Here is a 19,880-nt window from a genome sequence, read left to right on the forward strand (position 1 = left end):
ATGGTTTGCCTTGGAAACGAACAGAGATCATTCTGTCATTTTTGAGATGGCATCCAAGTACTGCATTTCAGACTCTTTTGTTGACCATGATGGCTACTCCATTTCTTCTAAGGGATTCATGCCCACAGTAGTAGAGATAATGGTTATCTGAGTTAAACTTACCCACTTCAGTCCATTTTAGTTCACTGATTGCTAAAATGTCGATGTTCACTCTTGCCATCTCTTGTTTGACCACTTCCAATTTGCCTTGATTCATGGACCTAACGTTCCAGGTTCCTTTGCAATTGCTCTTTACAGCTTTGGAGTTTACTTCCATCACCAGTCACATCCACAACTGGGTGTTGTTTTTGCTTTAGCTCCGTCTCTTTATTCTTTCTGGTTATTTCTCCACTGATCTCCAGTAGCATATTGGGCACCTACCGACCTGGGGAGTTCATCTTTCAGTATCCTATCTTTTTGCCTTTTCATACTGTTCATGGGGTTCTTAAGGCAAGAATACTGAAGTGGTTTGTCGTTCCCTTCTCCAGTGGACCACATTTTGTCAGAACTCTCCACCATGACCCCTCCCTCTTGGGTGGCTGTACACTGCATGGCTCATAGTTTCATTCAGTTAGACAAGGCCGTGGTTCATGTGATCAGATTGGTTAGTTTTCTGTGATTGTGGTTTTCATTCTGTCTGCCCTCTGATGGAGAAGGATAAAGGCTTATGGAAACTTCCTGATGGCAGAGACTGACTGTGGGGGAAACTGGGTCTATTCTGATGGGCAGGGCATGCTCAGTAAATCTTTAATCCAGTTTTCTGTTGATGAAGGAGGCTGTGTTCCCTCCTGTGGTTTGACCTAGGCCAAACTATGGTGGAGGTAATGAAGATAATGGCAACCTCCTTCAAGAGGTCCCATGCATACACTGCTGCACTCAGTGCCCCCAACCCTGTAGCAGGCCACACTGACCCACACCTCCCCTGGAGATTCCAGGACACTTGCAGGCAAGTTGGGGTCAGTCTCTTGTGGGGTCACTGCTCCTTTCTCCAGGGTCCTTGTGTGTGCAAGCTTTTGTTTGTGCCCTCCAAGAGTCTGTTTCCCCATTCCTGTGTAAGTTCTGGTAGCTCTATGGTGGGATTAATGGTGACTTCCTTCAAGAGGGCTTATGTGATACCCAGATCTACTGCACCCAGATCTGCTGCCCCTTCAGCAGTCCACTGCTGACCTGTTCGTCCACAGGAGACTCTCAAACACAGTTCTGGCTCAGTCTCTGTGGGGTCTCTGGGTCCTGTGTGCACAAGGTTTGTCTGAGCCCTCTGAGCATCTCTGGTGGGTATGGGGTTTGATTCTAAATGCAATTTTGCCCCTCCTACCATCTTGCTGGGGCTTCTCCTTTGCCCTTGGATGTGGGGTATCTTTTTTTGGTGGGATCCAACATTCTCCTGTCAATGGTTGTTCAGCAGCAAGTTGTAATTTTGGAGTTCTCACAGGAGAAGGTGAGTGCACGTCCTTCTACTCTTCCGTCTTAGAGTCAAGAATAGATAAGTTATTTTTGCTTATCTGTTATTATTTTAATGATAATGATCATAATAGTAGTATTGTCCCAAGTTTATAAGCTTGTAACTAACAGAGCCATTGAAATTTTAACTGTTATTCTGCTCTAAGGCTGTGGGAGAGTTTCTTAGCTCTCTGAGATTCAGTGTCTCTATCTGTAAAATGGAGGTAATATTACTACCTAACTTGTAGGATTATTATGAGGATTAATGAATTAACACATGTCCTGTATGTGGTACAGAGACAAGCAGGGCTCAATTATGCTAGAATTCCAGCTGTATTACAGCTGGGATTTGAACCCAGTTCTCCCGAATCTAAAATTTATACTCTACCCTTATGCTGACGTGCTCTTCTGCTATTTCTGAAGTGGGAAATGTTGCCAACAGTTTCATCTTTCTCAAGACAAACCTGATCATTTAATTTCCTTGTTTAAAAACTCCCAGTAAAGGCCTTTCCTGGCAGTCCAGTGGTTAAGATTTCCCCTTCCAATGCAGAGGATGCAGGTTCAATCAGGGGATCTAAGATCCCACATGCCTGGTGACCAAAAAACATAAAACAGAAGCAATATTGTAACAAATTCAATAAAGACTTTAAAAATGGTACACACACACACACACACACACACACAAATCTCAAGAAAGCCCTTAGCAATTCTTTAATTCCAATATGATACTCCCTTCACATGGGCCACAGCCTTCATATTTCAGTGTGCTTATCAATATTACCTCATTTCTGCCCTCTTATAAGAGGGCAGAATATAGTTAAGAGAATATAATAGGGCAGAATATAATATAATTATAGAACTATAATTCTAATGCATGGCAACCCCAGCATATGTTTGGTATCTGTTCGTTTCCATGCTCTTTCATACTTGAGTACTTTTGCACTTGTGATTCTTTCTGTCATCGCTCTGGAGAGTTCCTACTTATCCTCTGAAATTCAGCTCAAACATTACCTTTTTTGTAAAGCTTTCCCAAGCATATTCAATTTTGATGTGTTTGTCTCTATACTCTCAGAGCACTTTTGTGTTTTAATTATTTGCCAGTTTCCTACAGGCTGTGAGCTTTCTGAAGGTACTCATCTTAGCAGTCGTAAATCCTGGTTCAGTACCTGACACAAGCGCTCGATAAATTTACATGAAATCAATGAATAAGAAAGCATTTATGCTGTTTCCTTGATAGTCTCCTATTTTAGTCTGTGGTAATGACTGCCCCTTGGTGCCAGGATTCTGTTAACATTTTCTTTCTCTATTTACTGATCTACATACATCTGTGATTTGTAGAGTCAGTGTTTAATTGTTGAAAGTGACCTGAGAGTCAATTTCTTCCATTATTCTGTTAATATATATATTGTCTTTAAATGTGTATAGCTGCATTTCCCACTGTGTCATATCTCTTGATATTTAGGAAAGGAAGTTTTTCCCCTTTTTGTCAGTGACTTGCCAGGCTATTGAGTATTAGGGAATTGTATTCCCCAAACTGGCAGATATTATGGCCTTCATTCTTTCTAAAACTGATCCTTCATACTGAAGTGCTAGCTTATTTTTCTATTCTCTCAAAATATTTGAACAAAAATGCTATTGTTTTCCCCAAATAAAATGTATTGTTAGAATAACTCTAAGCAAGATCACTCAAGTGTGCTGGAATTCAATTTCTTTATCACTTGGTTGGTTTTTAGCATACTCTCAGCTCCTGGCAGATTTGCACAGAACAGGCAATCATGGGAAAATTCTCATAGAAAGTTGTGTTATGTATATGTACATGTGGACGGTGATGATGAAATGGGGAATAAGTGGGATGATAAAAAGGAAAAGAACTGTTCTCCGTCTTTACCCAACGTGGAGACAGCACTATACAGTGGGAAAGAGAATTGGATTGTGGTTTTCTGCTCCCTAATTGTAACTTTATTTTATTTTAATTTTAGGAAATTGTATATACAATAGTGTAAAATTACCAAAAAATAGTAAGAGAAAAGAAAGCTTCATTTCCTCTCCTGGCCCCCTACTTCCTCTACTGTAGTAACCACTCCATTTTCTTACATTTTTTTTTTTTTCTGGGGATATTCTATGTGTATATAAACTTAGTGGCATATCATTTAAAAGTATAAAAATAATACTGCCTTTATGCTCTTAGGCAGATCTCTTGAATTTTAGCATTAACTTTTAAAAATTCTTAGATGGAAATACTAATACATAGCCAACAGAATCCACAGGGATTTTGTGACTGTCAATGAAGTAGTATTGTGAACATACTTGAAAATCATCATGTATTTTAAAAGTACAGGGTGGAGGGGAGAGTAGTGATGGAAGTAGTATTGTTCTATACAAGGACGATGAATCACGTGTGACCTGCTTTGACAGGAGCAATTCTGAATTGGAAGCAGGTCTGTTGTATCAGCAGCATCCTGCTGAACTTTTCTGGGCATGTTTCCCTGCCTACAGGTCCTGTCCCTCTTATGGCATGGTATTGGGGTTTTCTGCATGGCTAATCAGGAGATTCTACCTGCAGCTTAATTGTCAGGTGTGTATTCACTGAAGATGAGAAGTGGAAGCTTGCCAAAGTGTGGGACACCCCTGCTTCTCTTCCTTACCCCTCCTCTTTGCTCTCTCTTCATGTTCAGGGAGTTGGTGCTGGAACTTGGATGATGCAACAGTTTGAATCATGGTCCCTTGGTACTGTGGGATCCATTCACTTTTAATTGGTAGTTGCTGGAATCATTTCTCCCTCCCTCATCCTAACTTCCTTTTCTAATTGGCTCTCATGGGCCTCCAGCTCCAAAGCATAGCTTCTGCAGAGAGTCTAAAACTGGGACCTTGGGGACTCTAGGTTTTTCTGTTATGACTCTCCAAGTTTTTTTCTAATCTGTTAAAATAACTTTGGATTAGGCCTGGGGGTATAGGGATCCTTGGGGGAGTCCTTTCACCAAGGCAGCTTAAACAGTGCCAAACTCTTCTAGGTTTTGCCAGCTACTGTGTTTGACTTGAAGTTTTTTGCTCTTCCTGGCAGAGAGGAAGAAGATTTCTAGCTGAGGTGTCTAAAATGGGTCTGAGGAATGATGGGAGTAGATGAAAAAATGTATCATTTGAGGAGTGTGTGTCCCTTTTGGTTCACAGATTGCTTCTTTATAGCAAAAAGCCTTGTGGAAAACTTGCTTTATCTGCTTCTGTTTGTCACTGCCTAAACAAACAGCAGTTGTACAGTTTTTGACAATAATCATTATTGGGTTACATTTTTAATAAGTATTTTCAAAATAGACTTTATTTTTTTAGAGCAGTTTAGGCTCACAGCAAAACTGAGTGGAGGGTATGTAAAGTTCCCATATACCTTGTGCCCTCACACAGACACAGACACACACACACACAGACACACACACAGACACACACACACACATGCTTCCCCGCCATCAACATTCTGCATCAGAAGGGTGTATTTGTTACAGTCCGTGGACTCACACTGACATATCATGATCACCCAAAGTCCACAGATTACATTAGGGTTCACTCTTGATGTTGTACATTCTATGGATTTGACAAATGTATAGTGACTTGTATCTACCATTATAGTATCATACAGAGTTGTTTCACTGCCCTAAAAATCCTGTGTGCTCCACCTGTTCATCCTTCCCTTCTTGCCTAGCCCCTGACGACCACTGATCTTTTTTCTGTCCCCATATTTTTGTCTTTTCTAGAAAGTCGTATACTTGGAGTCATATGAATATGTAGCCTCTTCAGGTTGGCTTCATGCATTATGGTTTTAAATGACATCTAAAAATTATTTTTAGTGTGGTTTTAAAGCTATGATGGAGAATACATATATCTCTGCAAACATAAGCACATATGTGTAACTTCTTTTTGAATAAATGGATACTGCTAAAGGAAACTTCCTTGTACCAACTCACCTCTGCAGAAGCAATGCAATAGTAGTAGACTTGACTTCGAGTGCGTTATTACCAACATTCTTTGGCCAGGTCACAGTTATTATCCAGGATAGAAAACACTTTGTTGAGGGCTGAATTGTGACTTTTTTTTTTTTTACTGAATGAGGGGGTGGCTGTTATCCTACAGATAAACTTGCTTACTAGGCTATGTCTTAAGACAAGACCAAGAAAGACACAGAAATCTGTCTATGGTTTCATCAGTGTTCATTGAGACCTGCATTCTAGATAAAGCAAACATATGTATATAATTATATCACTATGTAATATATGTGATGTGTAAATTATTATATATACATCTTCCAAGAGATTGTGATCTCTTCTCTGTCTTTTTAGAATGTGTCCCTAACCCTACCATGGTGTTTATTTATAGTACACATCCAATAAATTTTGAATAAGCAAACATTATTCTGTTGTTGATTATTATTCTCTGAACACTTTTATTCTTGTTTGTATTTAGAAATCAGTTTGTCGCATGTTTTTTCATGTATAAGGACTGATGTTGAAGCTGAAACTCCAATTCTTTGGCCACTTCATGCGAAGAGCTGACTCATTGGAAAAGACCCTGATGCTGGGAGGGATTGGGAGCAGGAGGAGAAGGGGATGACAGAGGATGAGATGGCTGGATGGCATCACCAACTCGATGGGCATGAGTTTGAGTAAACTCTGGCAGTTGGTGAGGGACAGGGAGGCCTGGCGTGCTGCGACTCACGGGGTCACAAAGAGTCGGACACGACTGAGCGACTGAACTGAACTGAATGTTTATGTGGATAGAGAAAGTAAATAAAATGGCTACACAGTCAGGGCAGGATGGCTATAGAGGGTGTTAACCAGCATTCCATCATATGAATGCAGAAGTAGATCCAGAGTGCTGGAATCTGAGGGCATGGCCCCACTAGATGGCAGAGTACCTGGCTTACCAGTGTGGTCAGGAAAAACCATGCCTCCCAAGAGATGAGGAGTCTTAGTCAGGGTGTCAGCCTACCAGTCTTTTCACCCTGTCCAGCACTGCTTCTCTTTGTGCTCCTTACTTGGTGCGGGCCATTTCCTATGCTCTGCCAGGTGGTTGAACAGTTAGGAGGGAGGACTATACTTTTTATTTAGTTGCCTACTGCTGTAGCCCAATTCATAAGTTGGCAAACAAAGAGGAAATCTCTTTTACTACCTTACTGGTTCCTCCTAGACTCAGTTCCTGATTAAATTCATAACTGTTGACTGAATACCTACTCTCGTGTTGGATATAACAATATGAGAGATTTAAGATGAATAAGGTCATCCAAAATTCATGCAAAATACATTATCATACATAATAGGTGGTAAATCTAGACTTAATCTGGGTCTACTTCCTGGTGGCACTAGTGGTAAAGAATCCACCCGCCAATGCAGGCGATGTAGGTTTGATCCCTGGGTCAGGAAGAGCCTTGCAGGAGGAAATGGCAACCCACTCCAATATTTTGCCTGGAAAATTCCATAGACAGAGAAGCCTGGTGTGCGCAGTCCACAGGGCCACAAAGAGTCGGACACTGCTGAGCACACACTGATGCTTTTGACACTAAACCAGGCTGTTTTGTGGGGTTCTTATGTCAAAGGAAGAAAGCGAAAGGAATTATGTGTTTTTAAGTAAACCCATGAAGAGAATGCAGGAAAGACTAAAATTCTAATAGTTAAGGTTAGTTTGTACAGTGCCCCTTCTCCTTAGGCACTTAGATTTAATTTTTAATTGTAGTTTTTCACATAGTTAATGTTTGTACTTGCCTGTATTATAGAAAAATGTATAATTAAGAATAAAACTGTATTAATCCATTAATCCAAATAAAGCACTTCCGAGGGATGTCTAATTGCTCAGATACAAGCACATAATCTGTGATAGTTTCTGTTGTTTTCTTGTTGTGGACCATACTTTGAGAAGCACTGTCCTAGATGAGGTCATCATAATATCTTCTCTAGATTATTCCAGTACCCTTATAGCCAGTCCCCTCTCTTCATTTTTTATTTTCCTGCCACCTCCCGTATACCCTTGGATCCAGGGCTCCTCCCATATGCTCTGATAATGCCCTGTGTTTGCTCCAGGATAGTGCTTCACACACACTCTTCATGTACCTGTGTCTTCTTACAGAGTAAGTACCATGAGACTTGTCATATATGGAGAAAAATCAGTGTAGGCCACCCTAGGTTCACTCACCTTAGCTTTCTTATATATAGAGGAGCTGAGGCCAGAGAGGTGAAGTGATTTACGTAAGAACACATAGCTAGCTGGTGATAGAATGGGATTGGATTGGATTCTCTATGGTCTGATTGCCTGGTCACTGCTTGTCCCAACATATTACACTTGTTGTGTTCTTGTATGGTGAAAGATTAAATAATTTTTAACATAGCAAGGTTTAAGAATGGGCAAACACATTTCAGAAAGATTTTAATACTCAATGTCAAAAGGATTTTTCTGATTAACTAGAAGATTCAACTAACCATTATCCTCCTTCACATATAATACTTGGGTGGGTTGAAGTTTTTTGTCTTATTCTTAGGCATACAATGGAAGTACAATGACCACCAGAAGATAGCAAAACACAAATGGCTATGGAAAAGTCACAAAAAGACCATGGAAAAAGGAAATTTTGTAGGGCTAAGGTTTTAGAGAATTTCGAAAGCTAAAGTGGAGAAATGACAAAGGAGGAATAAGTCAATGAGAATTCTCACTGTGACAGGTTTTATCTTTTTCCACAATTTTCCATCCTCAAAATTGTACATCCAGCATCTAAGAAGTATCTCCAAGACAACACAAAAATAAGGGTGAAAAATATTAATGTTCCATAAATTCATCCTTCAAGAGTTTCAACAGTAATTTTACATCAGTTACTTCTTTTCTTGGGAACAACTGAAAGGTGGTATGGAGATGGAGGTGTTGAGATTTGTTGAAATAGAGGAGGTGGAAGATTTGGATGGCATGGATACCTAGGTCATGAAGGATATCTAGGGTTCTGATTTTCTCTTCCTTTCTATCAGCCTTTTTCTCTGTTCCTCAGTGTCTACATATCTTTCCTGTTTGGTATTCAACACCCTTCATAATATGACCCCAAGATGAACCCTCAACTTTCATCAGGCTAGTCACTTAACTACTCTACCCTCTATCAACTGCACACATTTGCTTAGGCTTCTCTTTAAACTCAGAGAGCCTCACCTCATCTTCTGCTCTGCAGGCTTAGAAAGATACTTAACACAGATCCTTTGGGTCTTATTTTGTAAAATGGGTATAACTTGTATCTTATAACAGTGTCATAGGGATTAAATGAGACAATTTATGTAGAGACCACAGCACAGTAAAAGACACCTGGAAGATTCTCAGCACATGTTTGTTCCCCTCTCCTTCCTATCTTCAAGCCACCAGTCAACTGCAACTTCCTTTTTGAATGAATTTCTGGCTATTGCATATACTGATGCTTGTATAATTATTTTCCTAAGCTGTTGTGGCACTAAATGTAAAATTCAAGGAAGGAAAATGAACACAATACTAGTTTCACCTCTCATATTGGCAAACAAATGAGAAACCATGATAAAAACCAGTGTTGGGGAGGCTGTGGGAAAATGAGCACTCTCAAACAAATGTTTTAGCAAGACACAATTCACATGGCATAAAATTCATCCTTTTAAAGTGTAAGTAATTTTTAGTATATCCACAATGTTCTGCAACCACCACCGCTATCTGATTATAGAACATCTTCGTCAGCCCCAAAGAAACTGAGTATCCATTGGCAGTCATTTTCCATTCTTCCCTCTGCCTAGTCTTTAGAAACTACTAATCTACTTTCTGTCTCTATAGATTTGCCCATTCTCGATATTTTATATAAATTGAATCCTGTAGTATATGGCCTGTGTTTGGATTATTTTACTTAGTATAATATTTTCAAAGTTCATGTAACAATGGGTGAATGATATTCCACTGTGTGTATATACCACATTTTGTTGTCCATTCATCAGATGATGGAGGTTTAGATTGTTTTACTTCTTGGCTATTATGAATAATACTACCATGAACATTCATATACATGTTTTGTATGAATGTGTTTTTAATTCTCTTGGGTTATACTTATGAATGAACTTGTTGCATCATATGGCTACTCTATGTTTAACTATTTGAGAAACTGCCAATGGTTTTCTAGAGCTGCTGCACCATTTTACATTTCTGCTAGCAATATGTGAGTGTTCAAATTTTTCCAAATCCTGTCCAGCACTTGGCATTGTCTGTCTTTTTGATTTTAGCCATGCTAGTGGGTATGAAGAGGTACCTTATTGTGATTTTTTTTTTATCATTTCTTTTTTTGTTTGTTTTTTGTTTTTTTTTTAATTTTTTTTCCATTTATTTTTATTAGTTGGATGCTAATTACTTTACATCATTGCAGTGGTTTTTGTCATACATTGAAATGAATTAGCCATGGATTTACATGTATTCCCCATCCCGGTCCCCCCTCCCACCTCCCTCTCCACCCGATCCCTCTGGGTCTTCCCAGTGCACCAGGCCCAAGCACTTGTCTCATGCACCCAACCTGGGCTGGTGATCTGTTTCACCCTAAATAATCTTTCCCTGGAGATTAACAGTGTCTTTTCATTTGCTTACAAGCCATTTGTATATCCTTTTCTAAGAAATGCCTACTCAAATATTTTGCACATTTAAAAAATTGAGTTATTTGTGTTCTTATTGTTGAGTTGTAAGAGTGTACTTTTTAAAAAAAATATATTCTGGATACTGGACTCTTGTTAGGTATTTTTTCCCATTCTGTGACATTACTCTCTTGTTAGTATCCTTGTAACATAAAATTTTAAAACTTTGATGAAGTTCAATTTCTCTATTTTTAATTTTATTCCTTATATTTTTGGTATTATATCTTAAAAATATATAATTCTGTATAATTTAAGGACACTAAGATTTAAGTCTATGTTTTATTCTAAGAGTTCTGTAGTTTTATCTTTTACATTTAGATCTTTGATCCATTTTGAGTTAATTTTTGTCAGTGGTGTGAGGTAGGTGTCCAACCTCATTCTTTTCCATGTGTATATCAAGCTGTCCCAGAACCATTTGTTGAAAACTAATACACAATTTAGAAGTATCTAAAGTTTAACAGTATTTTATGTAATTAAAAAATCAAATAATTTATATCCCAGAAATCCTTCTTTTAATTTAAGGAATACTTATGTGATTGAATAGAGACTTTTATTTAAGGACATTTATTGCAGTATTGTTTTAGTTGTAAAATATTGCCTATAATAAAGTATCTTAATTGAGTAATGGGTAAATAAATAGTGATATGTTCATATAATGGGACACAATATTCCTGTTAAATAGAATGAGATAAATATTTGAGCTCTTCTTCTATGCTAAGTATTATACTACTGTTGATTCCCAATAACAATGGCCCTCATGAACACAACTGTAGTTGAACAAAGATGGGTTTATTGTTTTTTTGCAAAAAGAGAGAACACATGCCATGAGGAACATGGAGCATCTCTGTAGAAAGACATTAGAAAGGATTTATTATATGATTTGGGCTTTTGCTGTTGACTTTGGGGAGAGCTTGAAGGGAAGAGAGATTTTCTCTGGGTACGTCAGAAAATGGAAAAAAATTCTATGATTGAATATCTTAAGGGCTATCTAGAAGGCACTTGGGCTAAAGCTTTATCTGGTAAAGAGACAGTAGCCATTCATGTTAGCCTAAAGAAAAGGGTATTTGGCCATTTTTTGTGGTTGTGACTATTCTTGATTTTGTCTGTTCTCCAACATGATTCTAGAGTGGTTTGGGAACTTGTTTATGTTCAACAGGATTGCACTATGGCCTGGCTGAGAGAGCCAGGCCAGCTCCCCGATTCCAGGGGCTTTTTTTGTCTCTGACACTGTGTGTTGAAAAAGGCAGTTCCCTCAAGGGGAAGTGCATGCAAATAAATTACACCGCAGTGTAGTATGTGTAATAACAGAAATGTTAAAACCAAATTCAACAAATTATTATTTAGCAGATATTCAAATTGTATTTCAAACTTACCACAAAGGAACTATATCTCTAAGAAAGAGTTTCTTCTGGTTGAGAGAATTTTTTTTCTCTCTTTCAATAGAGAGAAAGTATATTTAGATAAGATTGTTAGACTAGGTATAAGAAAGAAGTGTCTCTTAAAGATTATAGAAAGATTTTTTGTTAAAAGTCTCTGTCCCTTGATACAAACTACTATATATAAAATAAATAAACAATAAAGTCCTACTGAATAGTACAGGAGCTCTAGTAATCCTGTAATAAGCCATATGGAAAAGAATTTGAAAACTGAATCACTGTGCTTAAAGGTACCTCTTTAATCACACCAGAAAATAACACAACATTGTAAACCAACTATATTTCAAAAGAATTAAATTAAAAAAGGATTAATTTAAAAAAGGATATTCTTTCCAAAAGGAAAAAAATTGACAGCACCTTTAAAATATATTATGTGCTGTCTTTTTGTATATTAACTATAGCTAAATAAAAATGTTAAAAAAGTCACTATACCTTTAACCATTTGGTAAAGGTCATTAGACTGACTTGTCCTAAAACTTATGATAAATCTTTCAGCAGTGTCTACTTCCCCTCATATAACAATCCCATTTTTAAAATTCCAATAAAGACAGTCTTTAAAAATTTTTTACTGCATGTCAAAGTTCAGTGAATTAAGGTTTTGGTAGTCAGCATAGATCTTTAAGCTAGGCACATTTCCAGGAAAAAAAATGGCCTCTAACTACTCAGAGTAAAGACTATAAGACCACCGAAAAAACTTACACATTTCTACCTTATTCTTCATTAGAACTTGGAAGTATGACACATTTTTGGCTCATGAATTTTGACTAATTCTCCTTCCAAACAGGACATTTCTCAGGGCAAGTTTCATGTCCTTATTGCGAAGACTATAGATCAGGGGATTAAGGAAAGGAGTCATTATTGAATATACCAATGTGAGGATCTTCTGCATCAAAGCTGAGATGCCATATGTAGGACTCACATACATTACCATGACTGTCCCATAGAAAAGAGACACCACAGTTAAATGAGAACCACAGGTCGAAAAGGCCTTTCTCTGGCCAGCTGTAGAAGGAATCTGAAAAACAGCTCTGAGCAGCAGGGTGTAGGATCGAAGAATATACATAAGAGTGAAAAAGAGGACAAGGGAGCTCTGAGTATAGAAAATAAATTCAGTAATGGGGGCTGGAGCACAGGACAGAGCCATCAGTGGATCCATATCACACAGGAAGTGATCAATGATATTGGGTCCACAGAAGGGAAGTTGGGAGATGAAAAAAATGGGGATTGGGTAGCCAAGGAATCCAATGAGCCAGCAGAGAGATACCAGCGTTCCACAGAGCCTCCGAGTCATGATGATGGGGTAGTGCAGTGGGTGACAGATGGCCTGGTACCGATCATAAGCCATTACTGCTAAGAAGAGACATTCAGCTGTGCCCAGGGAAAAGAAGAAATAGAACTGGAGGAAGCAGCCAGAAAATGAGATGGCCTTCGTTTTGGAGAGAATGTTGACTAGCATGTTAGGAATAGTGGAGGAAACATACCAGATTTCAAGGAAGGCAAAGTTTCCCAACAGGAAGTACATGGGGGTGTACAGTCGTGGGTCCCATTTCACTGCACAGATAATGGCTCCATTCCCCACCAAAGTCAAGGCATAAACCACCAAAAATAGTGAGAAGAGAAAAATCTGTATCTCCCAGCAACCAGGGAATCCCAGGAGAACAAACTCAGTCACAATGTGTGTTTCTGACCTGTTCATGGGTCTTAAATCTACAAAGAAGAAAGATATGAATGCAACCCAAGTTATTTTGCTTCCTACATATCCTAAGAATTTTACTGAAGGGAACTTAAGCCCTGCCCTAAAATATATGAGGTATTTTGAAATGAAGTGGGAATAAATCTCACCTTATTTTGAATTGACTATGGATCTAAATCTCAGTATTATTTTGTTAGAATCCAATGCAGAAAGATCCGTATCAGTTTATACAACCAGCGGTGTAAATTTCTTTCTTTTTTATTTTGATCCTTAAGAAAATTCTTTCTGATTTTGGCCTTTTTCTAAAGTTGACTATAGATATTCATGCACAAACTCATCCACTTTCTCTTATTCAGCATACCTTGTTAAAAACAACAATGTCATATTTTGAGGACAGTTAGGGGGAGGTTGACCTAAGCCTTTGGCAATAGAACAGAATTAGCTGATTTACACATGGAGATAAAAATTACTCCAGGACACTGTCTTTTCAGAATAACCTAATCAACTGAGTTATTTGTGACAGATATCATGACATTCAAGACTCGAGGTTATTCCTAAATTCCTTTAAAATTTTCTTTTAGAATATCACTCTAACCACTTGAGTAATGCCTAAAAAAAGTACAAGAGACCTAGTATATCATAAATATTTGCTATTATTTTTAAAATAGCCCTATTTGTTTAAGTTCACGTTTTTTACACATACTATAAAAAAATAAACTATCTTGCTTTTTATATTCAGACCCTACCTAGATAAAGAAAATGGTGCTTTCAATACAAAAGTTTAGTTCATTTAGTTAGTATTTTGGATGATAAAAACAACTAAAGGGATCTACAATCAAACAGGGTTTTATCTGCAATTTTATCTGGTAGAATTAATTTCATTCTCTGAAAAGAAAGTGAGGACATTTTCAAATATTTGGACAGGCATGTACTTTTAAGTATATGCATTTTAAATTTTGTACATTTAAAAATTGTGCAGCATTTAAAAATTGTACAAAAATGTATAAATCTTTCTATATTTCAAACAACAGAATAATCTTGTAATTGATTAATATTAAGAAAACACTAAGAGGCCTAAGGGTGACAGAGGATGGGATGGTTGGATGGCCTCACCAATGCAATGGACATGAACTTGGGCAAACTCTGGGAGATGGTGAGGGACAAGAAAGCCTGGTGTGCTGTAGTCCATGGGGTTGTGAAGAGTCTGACATGACTTGGTGACTGAACAGCAAGAGACCTAAAAATAATAGTTTCAACATTCAGTTTTCTTATTAAATTCAGATCTCCTGTCTTGTTATTAGAAGTCACCAGTCTTAACTTTGTTAGGAATAGGAGATAAAGAAATTTGAAAGGCAAAAAAGAACAGAGAAATTGAAAGGAAGATCATGTATGAGACTTATGAATCAAGATTTGGAATTTTCCATTGGTAGTTTTTAAGGAAGCATTAAAAGGAAGTTTGAGCATCCAAGTCTAAAGCTGTCCAGTTTTCCAATCATTGTTGAATCCAAAAGATATTTGTTTACCATCTTCACTGAATAAGGTGCTTGATAGAAGATTCCCAGACTGTTATTTACAAAGCATAAATAAATCACTTTCTCTGTAATAGGTCAGAGATAAGTCCAAGTTCACAGATTTAAACCAGAATAATGAGATCTGTGCTTCCTGTTTTTCTTTCCGAAAAAACGAACTACGTCTGCTCAAAGTGAACAACAGTTTGGAACACTCTTAGGTTTGACAACTTCACATCTCATTTCATCCTTTCTGCCACAGTGCCCTATTAGATTTATTAGCAGCGACATTATTTTTCCTGCAGCTTTTGGTGAAAATGTAGATAAGCAGTGGGATGGTCAAAAAATGGGAAGTTTAATAGAAAAGTCTAGAGTTGTCAATTTTTATTTTTACCATTGATGGAATAAACTGACTCAATTAAGTTCTTCATAACTCCACCCTCCAAAGTCTTCAAAATTACTTGCTGGGAATAGTTAGGGTGTTAGAATGGAATATCACAATTTTATGCCATACACACACTATTTCTTATGCTTTGGGGATTCATAAATCATTACATGAGGACAAACTTAGGGGGCAGTTTTTTCATACTCCTCTTTCCAATACAAGAAACTGACCAACCAGCCAACCAGTCAACTCACCAGTCCAACTGCTTTGAGAACAATAGCTTGATTAAATAGCATCCTTCTGTATGCTCCTCACTTGGTATTCTGTCTTCTCAGGCAGTCTGAAGGAAGAGTATACTACCTGGAAAGTGAGATTGCTTTCAGAAAGATGGTCTCTAATAATCATAAAAATCATACAATAGGAAAAAATGGTGCAGATGATCTCTGCTAACTGTTCATTTCACAAATAGGCTTCATAAAGGGTCCATGGCTTTTTATCCAATGAACAAAAATGTTCTATGTTCACATACAGAAAGTTTACACTATACTGATATAGAGGAATAATGACTAACCAGATTTATGAAGTAAAAGGCACTCCATAGTATATCACATCAGTGGTTGTAACATGAACAGTTAGTCCTTTTTTCCTTACATACACTGTTGGATTTCCTGGCCCAGTTTGAAGAGATATATGGGTATGGTAGAGCTGAACATAAAATCGTGTCTTCCTCATTGACTCTGATGAGGAAAACTCCAGGTGAGGGCATTTTATGTGGTTGACTGGGCTTACTTCAGTCCTGGAGCCTCCAGAGGTTTGTTTTCTAAGTTTGCTAAGACATTTAGCATATGAAACAGTGTTTAATCCATGTTTCCTCTCAGGGGTTACTCTAAAACTCTATGTCTCTCCCCAGGTGGTATCAGTGGCTTCCTTGCTTCCCCTGGAGTGCCTCCTCTTTTCAATCTTTAGGACTCATCCAGATTTTAGTAGATTAGCTCCTGTGAGGTGGCTGGAGTCAAGGAAACAGAGAATCCAGGGGAAATATTGGGTAAATTTCAGGAGGTTTCTCACTGCAGGGATTGCATTCCATTGAGTCACCTTCTGTGGGGATCAGTACAATAAATGGAAGTTTTTTCCCCATGACTCTAATTCTGAAACTGAGACATGCTTGTGAGCAAATATTTCCCCTCTAGCTTGAATGAAGCACTACAACATAGAGATATAGGAAACAGAATTCTGTTGGCTAGTTTATAATTAAATCCACTAAAATATCCTGGAGCCTTTCACTGTAATAATCAGGTGATTGGTACTAGGTAGGAACTGCCTTGAATGACCTAATCATGATGCGGAATGACCTTACTTGCTGTGGAGGGAAATCAAAGATGGCAGAAGCCATTTACTTGACTTTTCTATCAAACTGTCAATTTCTACTCTGATTTCACTTTCTATGAATGGGGAATTTGAAACCAGTGTCAATGTAATGAGATTTTTAATTACTTGTCTTTTGTTTTTCTTCTAAAAGAATTGGGGCTTCTTTCCAGGATCCTGTTAAACCACTCCTGTAAATATTACTCCTTGGGAAAGGTGAATGATAGTCAATGAGAAAATCTTCACTGATGGTTACCAGGGCAGCTTATAAGTGAATTTGATGCTTCATTGGCACTCAATGCCATTTCTCCGTTGAGTATTCTTGACTTCCTTGTCAAATATTAGTTGTACTTATATATATGAGGGTTTATTTTTGGGTTTTCAATTTTGTCCCATTGGTCTATGTGTCTATTTTTATACCAATACCATAGTGTTTTGATTCCTATAGCTTTGTAGAATAGTTTGAAATCAAGACATGTGATGCCTCCAGCTTTGTTCTTCTTTCTGAGGATTGTTTTGGCCATTTGGGGTTTTCTGTGGTTCCAGACAAACACTATGGTTGTGTTTTCTATTTCTGTGAACTATCCATTGAAGTTTTGATAGGACTTGTATTGAGTCTACCTGATGGCTTTGGGTGTGTCTGTTGGTTGCTCAGTTGTGTCTCACTCTTTGTGACCCCAAGGACTGTAATCCACCAGGCTCCTCTGTCCCTGGAATTCTCCAGCAAGAATACTGGAGTGGGTAGCCATGTCCTTCTTCAGGGGATCTTTCTAATCCAGGGATCAAGCCTGGGTCTCCATCATCACAGGCAGATTCTTTACTGTTTGAGCCACCAGGGAAGCCATTTTAACAGCATTAATTCTTCCCAATCCATGAAAGGCTAGTTTTCTGTTTATTGGGGTCTTTGTCAGTTACTCTCATCAGTGTCTTTCTGTTTTCAGTGTATGGATCTTTCATCTTCTTGGTTAAATTTATTCTTATTAGTTCATTGTTTTTGATGTTATTGTGAATGGGATTGTTTTATTTCGTTTTTAGATATTTCATAGTTGGTGTATATAAATGAGACTGATTTCTGTATGCTGATTTTGCATCCTGCAACTTTACTGAATTTATTGATAATTCTAACAATTCTTTTTTTTAAAAAATTTTTGCTGGAGTCGTTAGGATTTCCTATATAAAAGATTATGTCATCTGCAAACAGAGAAAATTTACCTTCTTTTCTGATTTGGAGGACTTTTATTTCTTTTTCTTGACTGGTTGCTCTGGCTAGGACTTCTAGTATATGTTGAATAGAAATGGTGAGTGTGGACACCTTTGTTTTGTTTCTGATCTTAGAAGAAAAGCTTTTAAGCTTTTACATTTGAGTATGATGTTAGCTGTTTACTTGTAATGATATAGCCTTTATTGCGTTGAGGCATATTCCTTCTATATTCAATTTGTTAACAGTTTTTGTCTTTTTAATCATGAAAGGATGTTGTATTTTGTCAAATGCATTTTCTGTATCTACTGAGATGATCATATGATTTTTATTCTTCTATTCATTAATGTGGTATCACGTTATTAATTTGCTTTTGTTCACCCATCCTTGCATCCCAGAAATAAATTCCACTTGGTCATGATATATGATCCTTTCAATGTGTTGTTGAATTTGGTTTGCTAATATTTTGCTGAGAATTTTTCCATATATATTCATCAGGGATGCTGGCAGTACTTTTCTTTTCCTGTGGTATCCTTATCTGGCTTTCATATCAGGATAATGCTGGCCTTATATTCCCCCATCAGCAACAATAATTTGGCAGCAATACAAGGACACAAGTGCCTTTATGGGAGTTTTGGGATCCAGATAAGAGATTATGAATCCCCAGGGAAGCCCATGGCCAAAGCATGCTGTTTTAAGAAGGCAGGCTGACACACAGATGTAGACACGCTGACCAAAGTCTTGGGTGCAGATTCAGAATAGCCTCATCTTCCTGTGGCTCAGCTCAACCACTTTTGGCCTTGGTCTCCACCAGTGCCATTCCTCCAAGAAACCCAGCAGGAGTCACGCTCACCTCTGCCCAGGTAACAGTCCCGCCAAGCTGTTTGCCTGTGAATCCTGACGTAATCTGTGACTCAGTTCCTGCTCCTTTTAGCCTCCAGTTGTGCCTGTCCAAGGATTGAGTGGCAGAAAAGACTATGTGTCTGAGGCAGGCCCTCTAACCTTGGCCCAACTACAAATCCTGAAACAGCCTTTTAACTCAACTCTAGCCTCTCTTAGCCATAGGTGAGAAATACTCCTGTCACCAGGCATCAAAAAGTAAACATACTTAGGTTAAATAAATTTAACCAAGGAATGAAAAATCTGTACATTGAAAACTATAAGACACTGATGAAAGGAACTGAAAAAGACACAGTAAATGAAAATCTAATCTGTGTCCGTGGATTAAAAGAATCAATATTGTTAAAAAGTTCATACTGCTGCAAAACATCTACAGATTCAGTGCAAACCCCACCAAAATTCCAAGAACACTTCTCACAGAAATAAAACAATCCTAAATTTTATATGAAACCACAAAAGACTCAGATATCCAAAGCTATGTAATACTGTTCAGCTGCAAAAAAAGAAGGAAATTCTGCCAATTGCAACAACATGGATGAATGTGGAAGACATTGTGCTAACTGAAACCCAGAAAGGTAAATACTGTATAATTTTACTTATGTATGAAATCTAAAAGAGTGAACTCCACAAACGAGCTCTCTGAATAGTGAACGCCAGAGGCTAGGGAGGGGGAGAGTTCAGGAGATGTTGGCCACGTTGGTCAAAGGGTATAAACTGTCAGTTGTAAAATAAATAAATTCCAGGGATCTAAGTACAGCATGGTGACTATAATTAATAATATTGTATTATATTTGAAATTTATTAAGAGAAAGCTTAAGGGTTCTCACCACACAAAAAAGGTAACTATCTGAGGCAATAAATGTGTTGAGGTGGTAATCATTTCATAAAGTATGCATATATTATTAATAAATCACCATGTTGTATATCCCAAAGTACAATTTATATTTATCATCTTACCTCAAAAAAGTTAGAAAAAATGAAGAAGTATGTACTTTCTTATGCAAGCTAGAGAATTTATTGCCAGTAGACCTGTACTAGGAGTAATGTTTAATTTTTTCAGGCAGAAGGAATTTGTTACCAGACAGATACATGGTTTCACCAAGGAAATGAAAAGTACTGGAAATGAAATAAAAGAAATACATATAGTACCAATATTTTGTGTGTTTTTTATAGGATAAAAGTAAAATCCATGACAAAAAAATAGCCCAAAGGGTGAGAGTGAGGAAATGGGAAAGTTGTGTAAATCCTTTATACAACATATGAAGTAGTAT

General features: G+C 37.6%; 1 protein-coding gene across 1 annotated transcript; it reads right to left on the reverse strand.

Moving 5' to 3' along the window:
- Positions 1-12,037: 12,037 nt before the first annotated feature.
- Positions 12,038-15,040, reverse strand: LOC110133426 (olfactory receptor 11H4). The gene is made up of 2 exons (XM_020887318.2): positions 15,022-15,040; positions 12,038-13,267 (listed from the first exon to the last, which is right to left on the reverse strand). Exon 2 carries the CDS (start codon positions 13,254-13,256, stop codon positions 12,312-12,314), a length of 945 nt encoding a protein of 314 aa, XP_020742977.2. The 5' UTR covers positions 13,257-13,267; positions 15,022-15,040; the 3' UTR covers positions 12,038-12,311.
- Positions 15,041-19,880: the final 4,840 nt, after the last annotated feature.

The sequence above is a fragment of the Odocoileus virginianus genome, chromosome 6 (genome assembly GCF_023699985.2).
Source record: "Odocoileus virginianus isolate 20LAN1187 ecotype Illinois chromosome 6, Ovbor_1.2, whole genome shotgun sequence".
Classification (NCBI taxonomy): Eukaryota; Metazoa; Chordata; class Mammalia; order Artiodactyla; family Cervidae; genus Odocoileus; species Odocoileus virginianus.